Source organism: Oncorhynchus gorbuscha, unplaced genomic scaffold (genome assembly GCF_021184085.1).
Source record: "Oncorhynchus gorbuscha isolate QuinsamMale2020 ecotype Even-year unplaced genomic scaffold, OgorEven_v1.0 Un_scaffold_2009, whole genome shotgun sequence".
NCBI classification, from domain to species: domain Eukaryota; kingdom Metazoa; phylum Chordata; class Actinopteri; order Salmoniformes; family Salmonidae; genus Oncorhynchus; species Oncorhynchus gorbuscha.
Window position 1 is genome coordinate 40,770 of NW_025746626.1, and position 21,743 is coordinate 62,512.

At 45.1% G+C, this 21,743-nt stretch overlaps 1 protein-coding gene across 5 annotated transcripts; it reads right to left on the reverse strand.

Annotated features, from left to right (window-relative positions):
• Nucleotides 1–2,497: 2,497 nt before the first annotated feature.
• LOC124024805 lies at nucleotides 2,498–8,965 on the reverse strand. Of its 5 annotated transcripts, XR_006837092.1 has the most exons (9): nucleotides 8,888–8,965; nucleotides 8,669–8,735; nucleotides 8,305–8,458; nucleotides 7,990–8,026; nucleotides 7,572–7,882; nucleotides 4,828–7,166; nucleotides 4,151–4,772; nucleotides 3,880–3,961; nucleotides 2,499–3,721 (listed from the first exon to the last, which is right to left on the reverse strand). XR_006837092.1 is itself a non-coding variant. In XM_046338564.1 (6 exons), the coding sequence occupies exons 1-6, from the start codon at nucleotides 8,939–8,941 to the stop codon at nucleotides 4,619–4,621; spliced, it is 3,171 nt and encodes a 1,056-aa protein (XP_046194520.1). In that variant the 5' UTR covers nucleotides 8,942–8,965; the 3' UTR covers nucleotides 4,099–4,618. The 5 variants fall into 5 exon arrangements, 1 of the variants encoding a protein (XP_046194520.1); XR_006837091.1 differs by having other exon boundaries at nucleotides 3,679–3,721; nucleotides 4,151–7,166; XR_006837094.1 differs by lacking the exon at nucleotides 8,305–8,458 and having other exon boundaries at nucleotides 2,498–3,721; nucleotides 4,151–7,166; nucleotides 8,888–8,917.
• Nucleotides 8,966–21,743: the final 12,778 nt, after the last annotated feature.

Consider the following 21,743-nt stretch of genomic DNA (forward strand, 5'->3'; position numbering starts at 1 on the left):
TCTGAGGGTTTCTCATCACTGAGTTGAAGCATAGAGTCTGCCTGCCACAGAGTAGTAGGAGACTCTGTGAGCAGGACAATGCTCTTCATATCATTTGCAATTGATCCAATAATTTCAATAGCAACTGAATCTGTATGCTTTGAGGAAATGGTGGATAATGCTGGCGACATATGAGAATCTGTCTGGCTTGAACCGACTTCGCTGGGGAAGAGATTGACAGATTTGATCAGTATTTTTCTGACTTTGTTGGTTGCCTTCTTCTGAAACACTTCACTCGAAAGCTGCTCAATGACTGAGGCTGGAGTAACACTTACTCCTTCCAATGATGAGGAACTGGACACGGGCAGGTCTTCTAGGTAAGACATGATACCATCCAAAAAGTCACAGACTTCAAAGGAGTTGTAAGAGGAATTCTCTATAACACTGGACGTTGATTCCAAATCTGCCACCTCGGACCTATACACAGTCACAATCTGAGATAAGACCCCTTTGGTGCAGGGCTCCAGGTTTGGATCACAGAGAACCAGTAAAGGTTGGGAGTTCTCACTCTGGCATTTGCGGAGAGCACCACGTCCAGTTGTGTTGACCTCTTGCAGTATGGCCTCACTCTTACTGAGTAGAGGAGAGTTCTGACCATGAGTACAATCTGCTCTGGTCTCAAATGGTTTCTCTTCTACAGAGCCAGATGAATCATGTCCACTAGGAACAGCAGATGAACTGCATTCTGCTATGGGTGATTCACTCCTACTTGCTGAAGATGAGTTCAGGGTTGAACCAGGCAGAACACTGGAGTCAGTGTGCTCCAGAAGTTGTTCCCTTTGGAATGCAGCTCCACCCGTTCTGAGAAAGAATGATTTTATCTTTGCCTGGAGCCTGTTGCAGAGTCTATGAGACGTGTGAAAGGGTTTCTGCTTTGGCATACAGTGTCCCACTTGCGGATCTCTCTGGGTGCTTGTTGGCTTATCTAATTCAGTTTGCTTCACAATGCCTTTGACATCTTCAACAAAGCTATATTTGGCGCCTCCGAATCCATATGGGTCTGTATGAGCCCAGTGGCCACAGAATGATGTCAAGGTTTTTCACCAATGCCTTGCAAGATATACACGAGTTCAGCTCCTTTGGGAAAGAAGAGTCTTAATTGTCCAGTTGCTCCACTGCAAGGTCACTGCCAACATTTTAACTTTCACAGCCACTTCTTTTTTAAATGTTTTTTTAACCTTTATTTAACTAGGCAATTCAGTTAAGAACAAATTCTTATTTTCAATGACGGCCTAGGAACAGTGGGTTAACTGCCTGTTCAGGGGCAGAATGACAGATTTGTACCTTGTCAGCTCGGGGGTTTGAACTTGCAACCTTCCGGTTACTAGTCCAACGCTCTAACCACTAGGCTACCCTGCTGCCCCCTCTTGAAGCAGCTTAACCGAGTCTGCACCTTCTCCTTTCATTTCATCCACCATGTCTGCAATAACAGTGATCACCTCTTCTGTTGCAGATGGAATGTAGGAATCAACATCTAACTGGTCCTCTGGAGCAGTGTGATCATAGAAAAACTTCTGGACCATGTTAATCATCTGTTCAGCGGCCTGGTCTGTGCAATGAAGTTGACAATGGTCTTGCACAATTTTGCAAGCTGTTCCTTTGTCATCTGCATTGCACAAAAAAACAGAACACAGCAGGTTTGGCAATAAAACTCGGATGTAAAGTATTCTAGATTGAACAGAATGCATTTTATCAACATCGTTTTCCTTATCTGTGACTGAATTCAAAGTTGGATGAAGTATGACAGATTAATGAACGTAATAGCAGAATAGAACTATAGTTAAACTAGTCTAATCGTATCCGTTGAAAACCGGTCAGTGAACCGTCCTCAAACACAATGAACTGATGTCAATATGGACATTAAACTTCACGTAAAGATATCAAATACATGACGTCAGATATGACTAGAGGTATTGTTGACTTGATCAGAATACATATCATAGTGTCACAGTACGTGCTGTTGACAGCCTACCCCGAAATCAAACAGGAGCATGGATTTTGTGACATCTGTTGTGAATGTAGAGGAATGTTTTTACAATTGTATAACTGCTTTCATATTACTGGCCCCATGAAGAGTAGTTGCTGCAGCTAAAGGGGATCCACAATATTTAAATTACAAATCCAATGCACCATGATAACACATGTATCAACTTGTTTTGACATATCACATGGGATATGACAGTTCCTGATTCTGAGATACTGTAAACCAACAGACCTTGAGAGGAGATAAAACATCATCTGTTGATCTATTTCACAGGTTTCTGGTGGTTTCTAAGCATTCTACATGTGTTGGGGAAGGAGGGTGGGATCTCTCCAGAGCATCTAATTACATCAATCATGTCTTGCCATGCATGTGATATGAGATAATGTTATGCACCACGTAAATATACATTGCCTAAGGCTGCAGTGCTATACTCCATGGAGACAGTGCTCAATGTTCATTTTACATGATGGATATATGCTACTCCATTTCACAATCAATCAGTACAATTTATTTATAAAGCCCTTTTTACATTAGCAGATGTCACAAAATGCTTATTCCGACACCCAGCTTAAAACCTCAAATAGCATGCAATGCAGATTTAGAAGCACGGTGGCTAGGAAAAACTCTCTAGAAAAACAGGAACCTAGGAAGAAACCTAGAGAGGAACCAGGCTCTGAGGGGTGGCTAGTCCTCTTCTGGCTGTGCCGGTGGAGATTATAAGCGTACATGGCCAATATGGCCAGATCGTTCTTCAAGTACTGTAGTTCAAACATTCTTCATAGATGACCAGCAGAGTCAACAAAATAATGTGGTTATAGAGGGTGCAACAGGTCAGCACCTCCGGAGTAATTGTCAGTTGGCTTTTCATAGCCGAACATTCAGAGGTCGAGACAACAGGTGTGGTAGAGAGAGAGAGAGGGAGAGAGAGGGGGAGAGGGAGAGCGAGAGCGAAGATCGAAACAGTAGGTCCATGACAAGGTATCACGTCTGGTGAACACACATGCCTCTTCATGTGATACATGATGTTTGGCTGTGCTGTGCTAAGTGTTATCTTATGGGTTTGGTGATTGTTCTGTGTGAAGCCGTATTCTGCATTGCATCATGGAATGTGATGTGAAATCCCTGGGCCTATGGCTGTTGAAACTACTCCACTGCACTGCTGCTCCACTGCACTGCCCTTCTCCCCCGATTGCTCAGTTTGGCCTGGCGGCCAGCTCTAGGAAGAGTGGGTTAACTACCTTGTTCAGGAGCAGAACATCATATTTTTTACATGGTTAGCTCAGGGATCTGACCTAGCAACTTTTCAGTTACTGGCCCAACGTTCTAACCACAAGGCTACCTGCTGCCCCAAGTCCTGCCAACTGAAAAACGGCACAATAAATGTGTAACCAAGGGGGAACTAGTGCATTTCTCTGAGAAAAGCTGCTTCAGTTTTACCAATCTTCCAAAACACTTGAAATTCTTGTAAAATAATTAACATTTATTTGATCAAATAGACTTTGAAAGGGTAGACATGCAGAAATGCCTCTTGTCAAAAGTATTGCTGTTACAAAAGTAGTTCTAACTGCAGCGTAAGAGGTTACAGGTTCTTCTTGGTGAAGCGCCTGAATGGCTTCATCATTGCTGAAAAGACCCTGACAATCAAGGATCGTTTTTTGACAGGCTGAGATATGGAGGGAGAAACCTCTCCAACAGGAGCTAGGAACACAAGAGAAATGGATGGGGTAAGAGAGAGAGAGATGCAGTATAGTAACGTTGAAAAATAACAGTGCTATGAGTTTGGTAGGCATACCTATGTTTCTAACACACACCTAAACAAAACTACAAGCTTTAGCAGAGCTCTAAAACATCCTTACCTATGCAATGTCCATCAGTAGAGGGAATCTCAGTCTGTTCCTGGACTGAATGGCAGTCCTTTTTGTTTCCTCTCTTGTAACGCTAACAGAAGAAAGGTAAAGATAATGGTACAGAGAATAAATAAATAAATGGAACACTTCTGAATCCAAGGCAACAATTTAGTGATGAATAAAACATATTTATCTCATGTATTTGTCTTATCATATCAATAACATCAATAACATCAGCACCTAACTGGATCCAAAAACAAATGCTAACTCCCTGCTATACCTTGAAGTTGATCCTGAGTTTGGTCATTGAAAAGCAAAGGAAGCTCCTTCTTGCTTTCTGCTCAGCCCCCCTCTCTGTCTCAGCCTGGTCTGATGGGTTTGTTGCAGCAGAAGCTGGTCTTGACGCCTCCTTGCATCCCTGTACCAGCTGCTGGGTCAAGGACTTTACCAGGACTCTGTCAAATGCAGGGTCCTGGGAGGAAAGAGCTGCTTGCAGGGTGTTATAAGAGCCAAACTCCTCCATGAGGTTTTTATGTAAACCTCTGAACACCCTTTGGATGTTCAGGTTCTGGGAATATGCCTGTGTCCTGGAGAATCTGGATGCAGCACAGAACTCAGACAGGACTTGTCTGATGAGTTGCTGACATGTTTCTGTCAGATCTGCTGCCTGTTGGGAGGGTCCATCTAGGGCTGAGGTCTGATCTCCGATAGCAACCTTATCACCAGTATGGTGACAAAACAGATGCCATCATCTTTGCTGGAGTCCATCAAGTACTGCAGTGGCACTGCTGATGTCTGGGGTGATTAAGAGCTCCCTCAGATGGCCAGAGCTGCTGGGGATACACTCCTCCTTCTCTTCAATGTCAATCCCATCTCCCTTTGGTACCAAAGAGGTTCCCTTGCTGGTGAAAGACGGAGTGGAGGATCGAAAAGAGGCTTTAGCACTCGGCGGTCGACTGCTGTCAGTCATTGGACTGTTACGATGCAGGGGTTCATCTGTGTGTGCCATCATCTTTGTCTTTAGGTCACTTGAAGAAATCTCTGGCATTTTAGAGACCCTGGTGTCGATGCAGGAGCTCCTGACGATGGGGCAGGTCAGATCAAAAGGCACTTCGTCAGGGATGGGAGTGCCAGGGAGGTTGATCTCTAACTCACACTCTGACCTAGGACTCTTTGAAGAGCTGGACAAGGAACTACGACCATTTAAAGAAGTGGACAAAGATGAACAGGTTCTAGGGATGTCTTGGCAGACTTGTTCACTGTCATCCTCACTTTTCTCAACCTCCTTCAGTATAGTTCCTACCATATCATTGATCTGAAGGAGCTCCCTGGAATCCTTCATTCTCCCTAAGTTTGAGATTTCACTCTGGATAGCAACCAGGATTTCCCCAAGGGTCTCTTTGGAAGAAGCATTTTCTGTCCTTTCGGATCCGGGTGGCTTCAGCCCTGTGAAGAAATCCTTAAGTGTGTTCTTCATACTGACACAGATGGTCTTAGCTGTTGACCAAAGCTTCTCCTCTGATATTTTAACACTCAATTCAGTATCATCCAGTTGGGAGCCCCCGTGGGAGCACTGTGAAACTCTCCCACTTCTTTCCAGTAGCACAGTGTCAGTGGACTCATTTTTCTGGAAAATAGTCACCATTCCTTTGACAAAGGTTTCCACTAATCCAGAGGCTGTATTCTCAGAGGACATGGAGGACATGGATTCTGAAAGGACATGGATCTCTGATGGTGAGCTAGATGATAAGCCAGCCTGCAGACTTTTCTGAAGACCAGTATGGCTGATCTGTGTGATAAAGGAATGACTGGATCTCATCAGCACTTTACTCACTGCCTCTTCTGCCTGAGTCTGGAAGTCATTGCTAGAGAGCTTCTTAATGCTCTGAATCAGACTAGTAGAAGACTCCGTGATTCTGACACTCTCTTCTGAGCTCAGTTGAGAATATTGAGTACTCACGCTCAAGTCTTCATTGGGTGAGGGTGACTGGGAAATAGTATAGTCATCGAGCTTTGATAGGACGCCATCAACAAACCAACAAGCCTCTAGGGACTCATCAGATGAACTGACAACGGCCAAGGATTTACTCTCCACTTTTGATAACTCTGACTTGTAGATGGAAAAAACACTGCTAAGAACTTCTTGAGTACTGGTATCCAGATTGGAGAGACAGAGAGCTGGTATTGGTTGGCTCTCACTGGGAACTCTACTAAGTTTGGTGCTGGGTAACTGGACCTCAACAGTTGAAACAGTTGCCTTTTCCATAGTGTCTGAAGACTCCTGAAGAGAAGCATCCTTAGCCACACCTTCTTCTCGAGCGGATAGAGTTAAAAGGTCCCTCAGCTTTGCTCGTATACGGCCGTAGAGTGTGCGGGCTAGAGAGAAGGTTATCATCTGTGAAGATCCTGTTTTGTGGTCATTTACAGGAACTGGCCAATCAACTGCTTCACATGTGCCTTCAAATGATGCTATCGTCTCCATGCCTCCCACAAATGCCTTAACAATCACTGTGGCAGTGGAGGTTACAGATGTCAGGGCTGTGCAGCTGGTATTCAGGGAAGCTTCAGTAAGGCTAGGAGCAGCACTAGAAGTAGAAGGCCTAGAGGAAGGAGCCATGCCAGAAGAGCTGCTGACTTTCCTTGTAAGGATGGTGCTCACCGCCTTCAGGGCTTTAGACTGAAAGTTGGGGCTAGAGAGGGTCTGAATCTTTCTGGCCACCACACTGGTAGAGGATCCAGTCTCTTTGAGAAAGTGAGTGGTCCTTTCTTTCCCAGATGGACACTCAACATCAAGGTCACATTGAAGATTGGTCAGACATTTTGACCCCAAGATTGTCATCTTCTTGGCCAGATCCAATAGGATGTTGAAGTCCTGTGCCATTTTGTCCATTGTGCCGACAATGGCATCCAGCACATCATCGGTCACAGGGTCCATGAGGGGCTCGATAAACCCTACCCACTCTGGCTCAGACGTTTGGCTCTGTAGCTCGGCCAGGATCTGCACCGAGGCTACCCGAATGACCTCCTTGCCTGCTGCTATGTCCTGACTGTCCATAGGGGGGAAACTCCCCGAGCTGGCCTGAATGACCACTGAGAGGCCAGAGTTAAGCTGGTGTACCACCTCCCCCACGATAGCACACCTCAACTCGGAGGAGCTGGAGGAGGTGGGGTTGGAGTGACCCTCAACCAGGGATATCAGGAGGCTCTCTTCCGTTACCCCAAAAAGAGCCTTCAGAGGCTCCTCCATGAGGGGAGCCTCTCTAGTTGCAGGCAAGCTCTGCAATGAGGTCTGGGACCTTGAAGATAAACACACAATCACCACTTATGCCATGCAAATGTGACCAACTGGTATCTAATCTGGGCCATTAGTGAGCCTGATAACCAAATTAGAGCAATGATGGTCTCATACCACCGTAGTTCTAGAAGCCTAAAGCCAACTGACACGATTTTTTGCCTGATTTTTATGTTTGTACGACATCAGAATATGATTAATTCTGAAAGGCATGTACCTGATCTATTTATTCATAGATGACTTTATGGCTTACCCAGTTAAAAATGACTTTCACCTGGACCCACCCCCTCAGTGGCAACATTTCTGACCAGAATTTAAAACTACAAGGTGTGAATTCCAAGTTAATAATTTATGATAAGTATGGGTCAGGTCTTGCAATTATTAAGTTGAAATATTGCTGTGAACATACCTCTTAGGCGAACAGCATGGTGATGAGGTTCTGCGAGTGGATTTTTGGCGGCACCCTGCACTGCCATTCCTCCTCCTCTCCTTAGTCCAGTAGGTCATCTCACTGATCAGCAGCCTTTTCTCTCTCTCATCCAGACTGCCTAAGGAATCCTCAGACCCTGTCAGAGAGCACTGGGATTCTGGGGAGGTTGCCCCACTCCTCAGGTTCACCCCCATGATACGAGCTAGCGCTGGTAGGAGAATGCGGAGGGCTGTCTGGGTCACGACTTTAACAATCTTCAGACACAGCATGGAGAGCTGCTCGAATGTGAGCTATGGCCAACAAACAGAGTAATGATTTTGTCAATCAAGCAATTCCATGACACCATTCCCTATATAGCACACAACTTTTGACCAGAACCTTATGTGGAGAGACTTACGTTATTTTTCATGCCATGCTGAATCACTCTCCATTGGCTAGAGAAAAGAAAAGAAAGGAAACATATTTTACCTGCACACTGATGTTGAGTTAGTGGAGTCACTAGATAGCCATGTCAGGTAAAATAAAAGTGTATTTAATTAAGCTATTAGCAAGTACATGAGACATTTTGTTCTTGATTTACAGGAAGAGTTAGGGGTGTGGTTACAGTGATGTTAGGTGTAGTGTCTAAAATCCCATTTGTGGTTAGAAGGTGCACTATGATTATAAATTCAGAGTTGTTTTATGTCAGGTTGGAAAAAGACATGGGACTTGCTCATCAGTTAGACTCCTCAGGAAGGAGAGGAGGATTGGGGCACAGCATGTCTCAATCTTGAGAGAAGGCATTAGAGTCCTCTGAGCCTCCTTCTCCAGCTGCTCAATGATAGATCCCCTTTCCTGGAAACCACACCCGGGTGTCTGAGAAGACTCTGGGAAACCGCAAAGAGAAATCTAAAGTTGAATCTGAACTTGATCCCTAATTTCCTTCACCTTTAGTGATTTGATTGAACTGGACAGGTAAAAGCACATCTCTCTGCGGGCCTCCACTATATTGCTTTCACCTATATAGATACTATTTTCTCAGATTAGTGCTGATGAATTTGAACACAACCTGCACCCAACATGAAGTAATTTCAGACCTGCACCAATGCTGCTGTCCTCCTCCACGGAAGTCTTCTTGGCACGGCCACTGGACTTACGTTTAGCCTACATGACAACAGATTATAGGTCTCAGCAGATCTAAGGTCAGTGCGGTGTCTCCTCCTAATGCTTTAAGGCTAGGATTTAGTGATAGCAAACTAATCCTAGATCTGTGCCTAAGTAGGCAGAACATGTGTAAAGGACAGCATATTTCTTACCTTGCCTCCTGTCCTGTTCTTGTTGGTCTCATGTGTCTCTGTTTCATCCTTCATGTTCTCACAACCTTATTTTGGTCATCCGGGGGATCCTCCCATTTCACGCTCTGGTGGATAAATGAGAGGTCAACATCAGTCCTAGGTTGTGACTTTATGAAACAACTTGTTCGCTCCTATTTTAAACAAAACGGCAATAGTGGTCAGATTTCAGTCCATGGATTAAACCAGTGAGACCTATTGCTGTGTTAGTGACCTACTATATTGTTAGTAATTTCTCCTCTAAACTCAAAATAGGCTAAATGAACCATACCTTGCTGTCATCTGACATGATGAGTAGCTTATTATTGTAGGCTGTTTAGAGGAAATACTAAAGCTCCTTTGAAAAAACGTCAGTGAACCATCGGCAGACAACTGAAGTGAATATGAACGTCCTTGAATTATGCCAAAGCATTGTTGAATACTCGATTCCGATTGGCTGAAGCCAGAGCATTCTTCAAAGATGTCATACACACATGATGTCACAATTAGGCCTAAGTCTAATGTCTATATGAATTGTCAATGTCTTTAGAAAACAAATCAAAGCTTGTCAAAGTTCTGCCAAACAAAAATATGTCTAAGTGCACGTTTTTGCGTTTAATTTATGGTTTATCATGCATCGTCATTCATCACCATGCACAAAAACGTAACTCGCTGCCATCCATTAGCTATAATTCTGAGGTTGCAAAGCTGCAAAACTAGGACGTGCAATAAATTATAACCACTTGCAAAATTATTTCAAATCAAAGACGTTCAAGGATGCTTGAACTATTTCAGCACTGTGGAGCTGTCCGCTGCATAGAGCTGACACGTTTCTTGGCGTCAGGGGAACGTGCCATGGCGCTGAAATGTTTCTCGAGTCTGTGCAGCACCTGAGACCGCGGCATGGTGCTGAAATGGAGCAGGGCTCAGTTCAATGGATATCTCATGCCGATTTTCCTGCTAGCCTATTTATAACGATATTATAATCACATTATTTTCATCCATCCGTCAACACAAATGGCATGTCAACGTTTCCCAAATAATAATGCAATGAAGCCAAGCCGAGATGTATGGTTCTTCATCCAGAGGACGAAGCACCACTGTATCATCTAAAACCTTCAGAAAGATCCCTTAAAACTGTAGAATAAATTCTCCACGGCTGTTATGGTAGCTAGGTTAATCTGGCGAGTCATGGACAAATCCAACACATAGCGTTTCACTGAGTCCTGCTTAGAGGTGACTGACCGTCATGTTGCTAGTTGTAATGACGCGTTTAAAACAAGAATAGTTATTTGTAATTGCTCTGGGAGCTAATTATTGCAGAGCCCAGCTACACATCCTGCTGGCTGGGCTCATTATGGACAGCCAATGAGCAGTTCAGGTGAAAAAGTCTGCCAGATCTGATCCCTATAACATACATGATACTAGGATCCTGAAGCAACCTGCCGGCCTGCACAATCCTCCATGGCACGAATGCTACACGCGCAATATGTTATGCTAACATCCCACAACAATTCCCCAATTGGAATTACTTGCCTAAACTTCCAATCATATTTATTTTCTAATATCAACCATAGTTTCGGCACTTAAGGCAGACTTGCTATTAGAACAACATGGAATTAGGACAACTGTAAAGCTCGTTAAACGTAGGCTAAAATGAACCTTTCCTGGCTGTCGTCAGCCATTATGTGTAGCCCGTTAATTAAGGCTCTGCGCCTCTGATACTGCAGCTGTTCTGATAGGCTCCTGTAGCTTTTCTGTAACTGTTAAACTCGTCTAATCGTATCCGTTGAAAACCCGTCAGTAAACCGTCCTCAAACACAATGAACTGATGTCAATATGGACATTAACCTTCACATAAAGATATCAAATACATGACGTCAGATATGCTTAGAGGTATTGTTGACTTGATCAGAATACATACCATAGTGTCACAGTACGTGCTGTTGACAGCCTACCCCGAAATCAAACAGGAACATGGATTTTGTGAAATCTGTTGTGAATGTATAGAAATGTTTTTACAATTGTATAACTCCCTTCATTTTACTGGACCCCATGAAGAGTAGCTGCTGCAGCTAAAGGGGATCCACAATAAATACAAATACAAACCCAAATGCACCATGATAACACATGTATCAACTTGTTTTGACATATCACATGGGATATGACAGTTCCTGATTCTGTGATACTGTAAATCAACAGACCTTGAGAGGAGATTAAACATCATCTGTTGATCTATTTCACAGGTTTCTGGTGGTTTCTAAGCATTCTACATGTGTTGGGGAAGGAGGGTGGGATCTCTCCAGAGCATCTAATTACATCAATCATGTCTTGCCATGCATGTTTTTTTATTTTTTTATTTTTTTATTTCACCTTTATTTAACCAGGTAGGCTAGTTGAGAACAAGTTCTCATTTGCAACTGCGACCTGGCCAAGATAAAGCATAGCAGTGTGAACAGACAACACAGAGTTACACATGGAGTAAACAATTAACAAGTCTGTCAGGATTTGGCCAGGGTTGTTCTTTTTGGTCACTAGATGCCCCCATTGTGCCTTTTGACCTTTTGTTTTCCCTTGATCCCCATTATTATTTGCACCTGTGCCTCGATTTCCCCTGATTGTATTTAAACCCTTTGTTTTCCTCTGTTCTTTGTCTGTGTTTGTATGTTAGCACCCAGCCCTACTACTCTGAGAACTCTTGTTGATCCCGGTGGACTCTCTTGTGGAATTCTGTTTTTTGTTCTTGTTTGTTTGTTTTTTGAGTATCTTTTGAGGCTTTTTGTGCTTTACCTTCCACCTTGTGGATTTACCTTTTTTGTCTTGGAGGATTACCTTTGTTCTTGTAGGATTCATTTTGAGGTTGTGGAGTTACATGTTTTCCTGAAGAACTTCACTTTTTACTTCATTAAATACACCGTCTCAAGTACTCCTGTGTCTGCCTCATCTTCTGGGTTCTGCCGACTATTCGTGGCTCAGTTGGTTAAGTGACTGTTTCTCACTCCGGAGACCTGGGGTAACCGGGTCCTGACAAAGTCAATAACACAGTAGAAAAATAGGGAGTCTATATTCAATGTGTGCAAAAGGCATGAGGAGGTAGGCGAATAATTACAATATTGCAGATTAACACTGGAGTGATAAATGATCAGATGTCATGTCAGGTAGAGATATTGGTGTGCAAAAGAGCAGAAAAGTAAATAAATAAAAACTGTGGGGATGAGGTAGGTGAAAATGGGTGGGCTATTTACCAATAGACTATGTACAGCTGCAGCGATCGGTTAGCTGCTCAGATAGCTGATGTTTGAAGTTGGTGAGGGAGATAAAAGTCTCCAACTTCAGCGATTTTTGCAATTCGTTCCAGTCACAGGCAGCAGAGTACTGGAACGAAAGGCAGCCGAATGAGGTGTTGGCTTTAGGGATGATCAGTGAGATACACCTGCTGGAGCGCGTGCTGCGGATGGCTGTTGCCATCGTGACCAGTGAACTGAGATAAGGCAGAGCTTTACCTAGCATGGCCTTGTAGATGACCTGGAGCCAGTGGGTCTGGCGACGAATATGTAGCGAGGGCCAGCCGACTAGAGCATACAAGTCAGTGGTGGGTAGTATAAGGTGCTTTAGTGACAAAACGGATGGCACTGTGATAAACTGCATCCAGTTTGCTGAGTAGAGTGTTGGAAGCAATTTTGTTTATGACATCGCCGAAGTCGAGGATCGGTAGGATAGTCAGTTTTACTAGGGTAAGTTTGGCAGCGTGAGTGAAGGAGGCTTTGTTGCGGAATAGAAAGCAGACTCTTGATTTGATTTTCGATTGGAGATGTTTGATATGAGTCTGGAAGGAGAGTTTGCAGTCTAGCCAGACACCTAGGTACTTATAGATGTCCACATATTCAAGGTCGGAACCATCCAGGGTGGTGATGCTATTCGGGCATGCGGGTGCAGGCAGCGAACGGTTGAAAAGCATGCATTTGGTGTTACTAGCGTTTAAGAGCTGTTGGAGGCCACAGAAGGAGTGTTGTATGGCATTGAAGCTCGTTTGGAGGTTAGATAGCACAGTGTCCAATGACGGGCCGAAAGTATATAGAATGGTGTCGTCTGCGTAGAGGTGGATCAGGGAATCGCCCGCAGCAAGAGCAACATCATTGATATATACAGAGAAAAGAATCGGCCCGAGAATTGAACCCTGTGGCACCCCCATAGAGACTGCCAGAGGACCGGACAGCATGCCCTCCGATTTGACACACTGAACTCTATCTGCAAAGTAATTGGTGAACCAGGCAAGGCAGTCATCTGAAAAACCGAGGCTACTGAGTCTGCCGATAAGAATATGGTGATTGACAGAGTCGAAAGCCTTGGCAAGGTCGATGAAGACGGCTGCACAGTACTGTCTTTTATCAATGGCGGTTATGATATCGTTTAGTACCTTGAGTGTGGCTGAGGTGCACCCGTGACCGGCTCGGAAACCAGATTGCACAGCGGAGAAGGTACGGTGGGATTCGAGATGGTCAGTGACCTGTTTGTTGACTTGGCTTTCGAAGACCTTAGATAGGCAGGGCAGAATGGATATAGGTCTGTAACAGTTTGGGTCCAGGGTGTCTCCCCCTTTGAAGAGGGGGATGACTGCGGCAGCTTTCCAATCCTTGGGGATCTCCGACGATATGAAAGAGAGGTTGAACAGGCTGGTAATAGGGGTTGCGACAATGGCGGTGGATAGTTTCAGAAATAGAGGGTCCAGATTGTCAAGCCCAGCTGATTTATACGGGTCCAGGTTTTGCAGCTCTTTCAGAACATCTGCTATCTGGATTTGGGTAAAGGAGAACCTGGAGAGGCTTGGGCGAGGAGCTGCGGGGGGGGGTGGAGCTGTTGGCCGAGGTAGGAGTAGCCAGGCGGAAGGCATGGCCAGCCGTTGAGAAATGCTTGTTGAAGTTTTCGATAATCATGGATTTATCGGTGGTGACCGTGTTACCTAGCCTCAGTGCAGTGGGCAGCTGGGAGGAGGTGCTCTCGTTCTCCATGGACTTCACAGTGTCCCATAACTTTTTGGAGTTGGAGCTACAGGATGCAAACTTCTGCCTGAAGAAGCTGGCCTTAGCTTTCCTGACTGACTGCGTGTATTGGTTCCTGACTTCCCTGAACAGTTGCATATCGCAGGGGGGAGTGAAATGGGATAATGTTATGCACCACGTAAATATACACTGCCTAAGGCTGCAGTGCTATACTCCATGGAGACAGTGCACAATGTTCATTTTACATGATGGATATATGCTACTCCATTTCATACAATCAATCAGTACAATTTATTTATAAAGCCCTTTTACATCAGCAGATGTCACAAAATGCTTATACTGACACCCAGCTTAAAACCTCAAATAGCATGCAATGCAGATTTAGAAGCATGGTGGCTAGGAAAAACTCTCTAGAAAAACAGGAACCTAGGAAGAAACCTAGAGAGGAACCAGGCTCTGAGGGGTGGCTAGTCTCTGGCTGTGCTGGTGGAGAATATAATCGTACATGGCCATTAAGGCCAGATGGTTCTTCAAGTACTGTAGTTCAAACGTTCTTCTTAGATGACCAGCAGGGTCAAATAATAGGTCAGCAACTCAGGAGTAGATGTCAGTTGGCTTTTCGTAGCGAACATTCAGAGGTCGAGACTGCAGTTGTGGTTGGTTGGTGAGTGAGTGAGTGAGTGTGAGTGAGTGAGTGAGTGAGTGAGTGAGTGAGTGAGTGAGTGAGTGAGAATGAGACTTTTGGTCTTTCAATCTCATTTCATTTAAACCCCCCCCCCTTAAAAAAAAAAAAAAAAAAAAAAATATATATATATATATATATATCCTGAACTGCATACATTTGCCATACTCACCTTTCTATCTACCACATTCTACAAACCAACATCACAATACCCACTCCTACAACTGTATATCCAAAACATCTTCCCCAGCTATATAGACAGCCCCCCCAACACACCATATCTCCTCAAACATCTCTACACATTATATCATTTTATAGAACTCAAACTCAACCCTGAGGCGCGCAGAGACCATCCCCTTAAACAATAGTAAAGAGTCTGTTATCCCCCCACCTTTGACCCTGTTCCTCCTTGTTTGCCAAATAGCTAACTTTGCCTGAGCAAACAGAAAGTTCAACAAAACACATTTGACTTTCGCCTGACACGAATATCTGTATCTCATTATAAACATCTCAACAGTAAACACCACCCCCAACCTCTCACACAGACATTCCAACAGAGACATTAAAGGCATTAACCTGGTGTACACAGAAAACACATGAATCACAGTTTCTTTCATTTTACAGAAAAGACACCCCTGCCCGAATCCCAGGTTCAACCCGTGCCAACCAGTTGTTAGTGGCCAGGGCTCCATGAAGAACCCTCCACTGGAGGTCCCCTGACCTCTTTGGTACTGGGGGTTTATAGAGCCCCCTCCACCTAAAACCCACCATACTCTCCGCCCCACATATCCCCTGCCACTGATGTGCCTTCACTCCTGTTAGGCTCCTAATGTTCCTAACCTTAACTCAGAGGTTGTAGAGGGCTTTACCTCCAGCATCCTCAAACTCCCCCAGGCTCGGAGTGTTGAAATCTAACAAGTCCTCCAGACCCCCTTGCCAGTCTCCAGTCTCTGCTGTCACCTGCAGTGGCGGAAACATTGGTGGCCCCTCTCCCTTTGGCCGCTCAAACATCCCCCTTACCGGCCCAGACAGTGCCTCCTGGACCTCCTCCAGGAATCTCTCCAGCAGCCAAAGAGACGTTATTCCTGTTTGTTGTGCCAAGACTTCTGGGGTTTTCCACCCCTCCTCTCCCAGCACTCTCAGGTCACCCAGCCTTTGTAAACCCCCTGCCATCAGTTGCCTCTGCAGGGTGGCCGACTGAACCGATCTCAAAGGGATTGCTGGGTTGTGGAAGATAGGCTCCTCCCATAGCCCAGGCTCCACACCCCCTTCTCTTATGGGCCTTAGCAGCTGTCAGGCCCTCAGCATTGCAGAGTAAAAATCTGAGAGACCTGCTGTACTCAGCCTCTCCAGCCTCATGAGGAACAGCTGCCAGTCCAACCCTAATCCGCCAGCTCTCCTCAGCAGCACGCATGGTGGCTCCCTCCAGCCAACATCAGCATGGTACAGCAGTCTCTGCACGCCTTCTGCCTGAAAGCAGCCATCCTGCTCTCCAGTTCCACCAGGCCCTGTCCTCCTTCATGAACGGTCATGTACAACACTGCTGCCTTCAGCCAGTGATGGCCCGACCAGAAGAAGCTTGCGTTGCAGGTCTGCGAGCGGGGCGGGTGGATTGAGGACAGCCTGTTTATGCCACAGGGAAGATGCTACCAGGTTGTTAATTATCAGCACCCTCCCTCTATATGACACTTGAGACAGGAACCACCTCCACCTGGCCAGACTTGACACCACTGCCTGTGACAGCCCCTCTCAGTTCTTCCTTACCCACTTCTCCGAGCCCAGGTACACCCCCAACACTTTAAGCCCTTCACAACCCCACTGCAAACCCCCTGGAAGCAGAGGAGGAGCCCTATCCCCCCCATGCCCCACATAAGAGCTTTGCTCTTGCCCCAGTTTACCTTAGCTGATGAAGCTCCCTCGTACACCTTCAGACTGGTCTCTAGTGCCTGCATATCCTGATCATCACAGAAACATCATCTGCATATGCTGACACTGCTATGCCTGTCACCACATCCATTCCTTTCCAGCAGACTCCCTGCAGTCTCCTGCGTAGCAGTCCTAAAAAAGGCTCAATGGCTAATGTGTATAGCTGCCCAGATAGAGGGCATCCTTGTCTAATGCCCTGTCTCACCCAGACTGGCCTACTGAGCCCCCTCCCACCTTGACCATACATGACGCCCTAGCATACAACAGCTTCACACATGTCAAAAAACTCTTCCCAAACCCAAACACAGACATCACATTAAACAGATACTCATGGTCCACTCTATCAAAAGCCTTCTCTTGATCTAAAGAGACCAGTCCCAAGTTCACATTAGAACCTCTCGACAAGTCCCTAATTAAGACAAGTTGTCCGTGATTGAGCGTCCCGGTACACAAGATGTTTGGTCCTTATGTACTATCGAGTCCAAATGGGACTTCAGTCTGTAAGAGAGGACTTTGGCAAATATCTTGTAGTCCCACAGGTGCACGACCGGGGGACATCTGGGTTACGGCCTCTGCCAGTTCATGGGACAACAGAGGAATGTCCATTTCATCCATCTGTGCCAGAGAGAGCTTAGGGAGTCCTGCGAACAAGACCTGAGCACACATAGGATCACACACTTCTGCCCTATACAATTCAGTATAAAACTCCACAGTCTGCTCCCGCGTCTCCCCCACCACAGAGGTCACCCGCCCATCAAACAGCCGTAGACAATGCATACCCTTGGCTTCACCGCTCTGTCTTTCCAAACCAAAGAAGAAGGAGTTGGAGCATCCATCTCCTTGAACATGGAGAACCTAGCTCTTACAAGTGCTCCCTTTGCTTTAACCTGGAAAAAACTGCCCAGGTCCCTACGTAATTCGGCTAAATTAGCCTGGAGGCCTACATTGCCTTGCCCCACCATCTCTATCTCTATCTCACTAATACAACGCTCTAGTTCCCCCAATATTCTCCTAGCCTCTGAGGATGAGAGAGCTGTGTACTGTTGACAGAAAAGCCGAATTTGGACTTTCCCCACATCCCACCATTGACTCAGAGACTCATACTCCTCTCTTCGCTGCCCCCACCTTTCCCAAAAGGTTTGGAAACCTGAGCAAAACGTGGCATCTCATAAGAGCTTTACATTGAACTTCCAATAAGATGCCAGCCGAGCCATATTTATGTGATGATCCGAAAACCCCACCGGGAGAATGGTAACGCCCAGCAGCCTATTGCTCCGATTCCTAGACATGTAAAAGCGATCAAGTCGGGCCCCAAAAACCTTCACCCATGTATACTGTCTTGTGTTTGGATGTTTAGTTCTCCAAACATCCACTAGGTCGAACTGATTATTGATGTCCCTTAACACTCCCACTGACACTGAGGCTCTTCCCCATTTCTGTCTTTTGTAAATCCATTGTACAGTTCCAGTCCCCTCCGACCACCAGCGTCTCCTCAGGCGCTACCTGTGAGAGTTCCTGTCTAAGACTCACAAATAGAACCCCTCTTTCTCTCCCTGTGTTAGGGGCATACACATTTATAAAGACAAAACCCATGTTGTTCATTTCTGCTTTAACAACAAGCAGCCTACCTTTACACACCTCCTTTGAGGAGCAACGTTTTACAGACAGCCCCGGTGCAAAAAGGACTGCCACCCCTGCACTAAGATTTGTCTCATGGATCAACACACTTGCCCCTTTCCACCAGAGCCCCCAATCGACTTCATTCAACACATCACTATGCGTCTCCTGCAGAAACACCACCTGTACTTTTTTTGTTTTACATATTCACCCAACACACTCCTCTTTCCCGCATCTCTGGTGCCAGTTATATTGAGCGAGCCTACCCGACGAGTCTCCATAAGAAGTGGGAGAAAAGCAGAGAAAGAGACCAATAGCCTACTGTGATAGACTACATCCAGTTTGCTGAGTAGAGTGTTGGAGGCTATTTTAGATGACATTGCCAAAGTCAAGGATCGGTTAACTCCATTCTCAGGAACACACCTGAATCCATGCCGTATCGACAGCGTCTCCTCCGCGCGAGGCTGAGAAGCCATCGTGCACACCACACCTTCCAAACCCCAGGAAAGTTACTCTGTCCTCTTCCACCCTAACTTTTAAAAAATGGTGGAAACTGCTAAAACAAATATTGCATTAACCCTCCACCATAGAAAATAACATGTAAAGAAAATAATCAAAGAAAGTTAGTTAGGATAGAGCCCTCCACACCAAACACTCAAACTCCAAAAATCTCCCAGCATGCACTGCAAGAGAGAGAGAGAGAGAGGTGGGGGAAAGGGCGAAGTTCGAAACATCAGGTCCGTGACAAGGTATCACGTCCGGAGAACACACGTCTCTTCATGTGATACATGATGTTTGGCTGTGCTGTGCGAAGTGTTATCTTATGGGTTTGGTGATTGTTCTGTGTGAAGCCGTATTCTGCATTGCATCATGGAATGTGATGTGAAATCCCTGGGCCAATGGCTGTTGAAGATACTCCACTGCACTGCTGCTGTGAGCAGGAGTGGGAGAGAAGTTATGCTTTTATTATACTCTTGTTCTGTCACTCATTCTCCTGCCTCTCCATAACAGGCAGACAAATATTTTGAAGAGTAGTTAAAGAGGTGACAGTGTATACACACACTCAGACTCCAACTCTATGTATAGGTTTGTCTTATTCCAGAATACACCCATAATTGTGATCCACACAATATGGTTCTATGTTTTCCAATCTGTGATTAAAAGTAGTTCTCAGAGTAGAGCTATTTTGAATTGACCAAAGCCAGTCTCCCCCGATTGCTCAGTTTGGCCTGGCGGCCAGCTCTAGGAAGAGTCTTGGTGGTTCCAAACTTCTTCCGTTTAAGAATGATGGAGGCCACTGTGTCCTTGGGGACCTTCAATATTGCAGAAACGTTTTGGTACCATTCACCAGATCTGTGTCTTGACATAATCATGTCTCTGAGCTCTATGGACAATTCCTTCGACCTCATGGCTTGGTTTTTGCTCTGACATACACTGTCAACTGTTGGACCATATATTTTCAACATACAGAAAACATCTCAGAGGGTTGATCTAGCTGCAGATAGCTAATTCTCCTCCATGTGTTTTCCCCTTGCTGCTAATAAGCTCTTACCAATCTAACTAAATTAATTGAGAACATCTGGTTATCTGACAGTCTATGCAGCAACTATTGTATTAGAGTTAAGCTCTGGTTATTTTATGTATTTTCCTAGACAAGTCAGTTCAGAACAAATTCTTATTTACAATGACAGCTTAGGAACAGTGGGTTAACTACCTTGTTCATGGGCAGAATGACATATTTTTACATGGTCAGCTCAGGGATCTGACCTGTGGAGCGATGGGTTACGATGCTTCGAGGGTGACTGTTGTCGTTGTGTGCAGAAGGTCCCTGGTTCGCGCCCGGGTATGGGCGAGGGGACGGTTTAAAATTATACTGTTACATTGATGCTGTTGACCCGGATTACTGGTTGCTGCGGAAAAAGGAGGAAGGTCAAAAGGGGGGTGAGTGTAACGGATGTGAAACGGCTAGTTTAGTTAGCGGTGTGCGCTAAATAGCGTTTCAATCGGTTACGTCACTTGCTCTGAGACCTTGAAGTAGTAGTTCCCCTTGCTCTGCAAGGGCCGTGGCTTTTGTGGAGCGATGGGTAACGATGCTTCGAGGGTGACTGTTGTTGATGTGTGCAGAAGGTCCCTGGTTCGCGCCCGGGTATGGGCGAGGGGACAGTTTAAAATTATACTGTTACAGAGGCATGGGCTAGAGATGAATATGCTACCAAATAGCACCTTATTTCCTAATGTAGGCCTACTTTTAAGGAAGGCACTATAAGGAATAGATCAATCAAATGGCTCACTAAACAGGGTACCGAAATAAATCCACAAGAGGTCGACACGAAATTAGACTAGGTTTATTTCTGTTTGGGCCTAGCTGTATCGAAAACGGTTGATGGGGAAATGGTGTAATCTGATCTGATCAATATATTTCCACCCCAATATTAATGAAGGTCTAACATTCCATGACGTGGTATGTAGTTCTTAATTCGTCAGTGGCTGCAATATTGTCCTCAGTAAACTCAACATGAGTGAAAACAACACAGACAAGGACAAGTTTTTCGAGATATAAAAAAATACTGTATGCTATTATGGATGAAGAAAAGGTAGGTTAAATGACAAAATATTTGGGAATGTAACTAAGGAAAATGTCATTTAACAGTTACAGAACAGCTGCAGTATCAGAGGCGCAGAGCCTTAATTAACGGGCTACACAAAATGGCTGACAATAGCCAGGTAAGGTTAATTTTAGCCTACGTTTATTACAGTTGTCCTAATTCCATCTTGTTCTAATGGCAAGTCTGCCTTAAGTGCAGAAACTATGGTTGATATTCGAAAATAAGTATGATTGGAAGTTTAGGCAAGTAATTCCAATTGGGGAATTGTTGTGGGATGTTAGCATACCATATTGCGCGTGTAGCATTCGTGCCATGGAGGATTGTGCAGACCGGCAGGTTGCTACAGTATCCCAGTATCATGTATGTTATAGGGATCAGATCTGGCTGACTTTTTCACCTGAACTGCTCATTGGCTGTCCATAATGAGCCCAGCGAGCAGGATGTGTAGCTGGGCTCTGCAATAATTAGTTCCCAGAGCAATTACAAATAACTATTCTTGTTTTAAAAGCGTCATTACAACTAGCAACATGACGGTCAGTCACCTCTAAGCAGGACTATGTGTTGGATTTGTCCATGTCTCGCTAAATTAACCTTGCTACCAGAACAGCTGTGGAGAACTTATACTACAGTTTTAAGGGATCTCTCTGAAGGTATTAGATTATACAATGGTGCTTCGTCCTCTGGATGAAGAACCATACATCTCGGCTTGGCTTCATTGCATTATTATTTGGGGAACGTTGACATGCCATTTGTGTTGACGGATGGATGAAAATAATGTAATTATAGTATCGTTATACATAGGTTATCAGAAAAATCTGCATGAGATACCCATAGAACTGAGCCCTGCTCTATTTCAGCACCATGCCGTGGTCTCAGGTGCTGCCCAGACTCGAAACATTACAGCACCATGGCACGGTCCCCTGACGCCAAGAACGTCATTGATTTTAAATTATTCTAGGCACAAGTGGTTATAATTTATTGCATGTCCTAGTTTTGCAGCTTTGCAACCT

Coding starts and splice junctions, on each gene's coding strand:
- LOC124024805 (XM_046338564.1), bottom strand. CDS start 8,941: ATGAAGGATGAAACAGAGACACATGAGACCAACAAGAACAGGACAGGA. Junction 8,736..8,887: donor AGAACAGGACAGGAGGCAAG/GTAAGAAATATG, acceptor GTTGTCATGTAG/GCTAAACGTAAGTCCAGTGG. Junction 8,459..8,668: donor GGACAGCAGCATTGGTGCAG/GTCTGAAATTAC, acceptor GCGGTTTCCCAG/AGTCTTCTCAGACACCCGGG.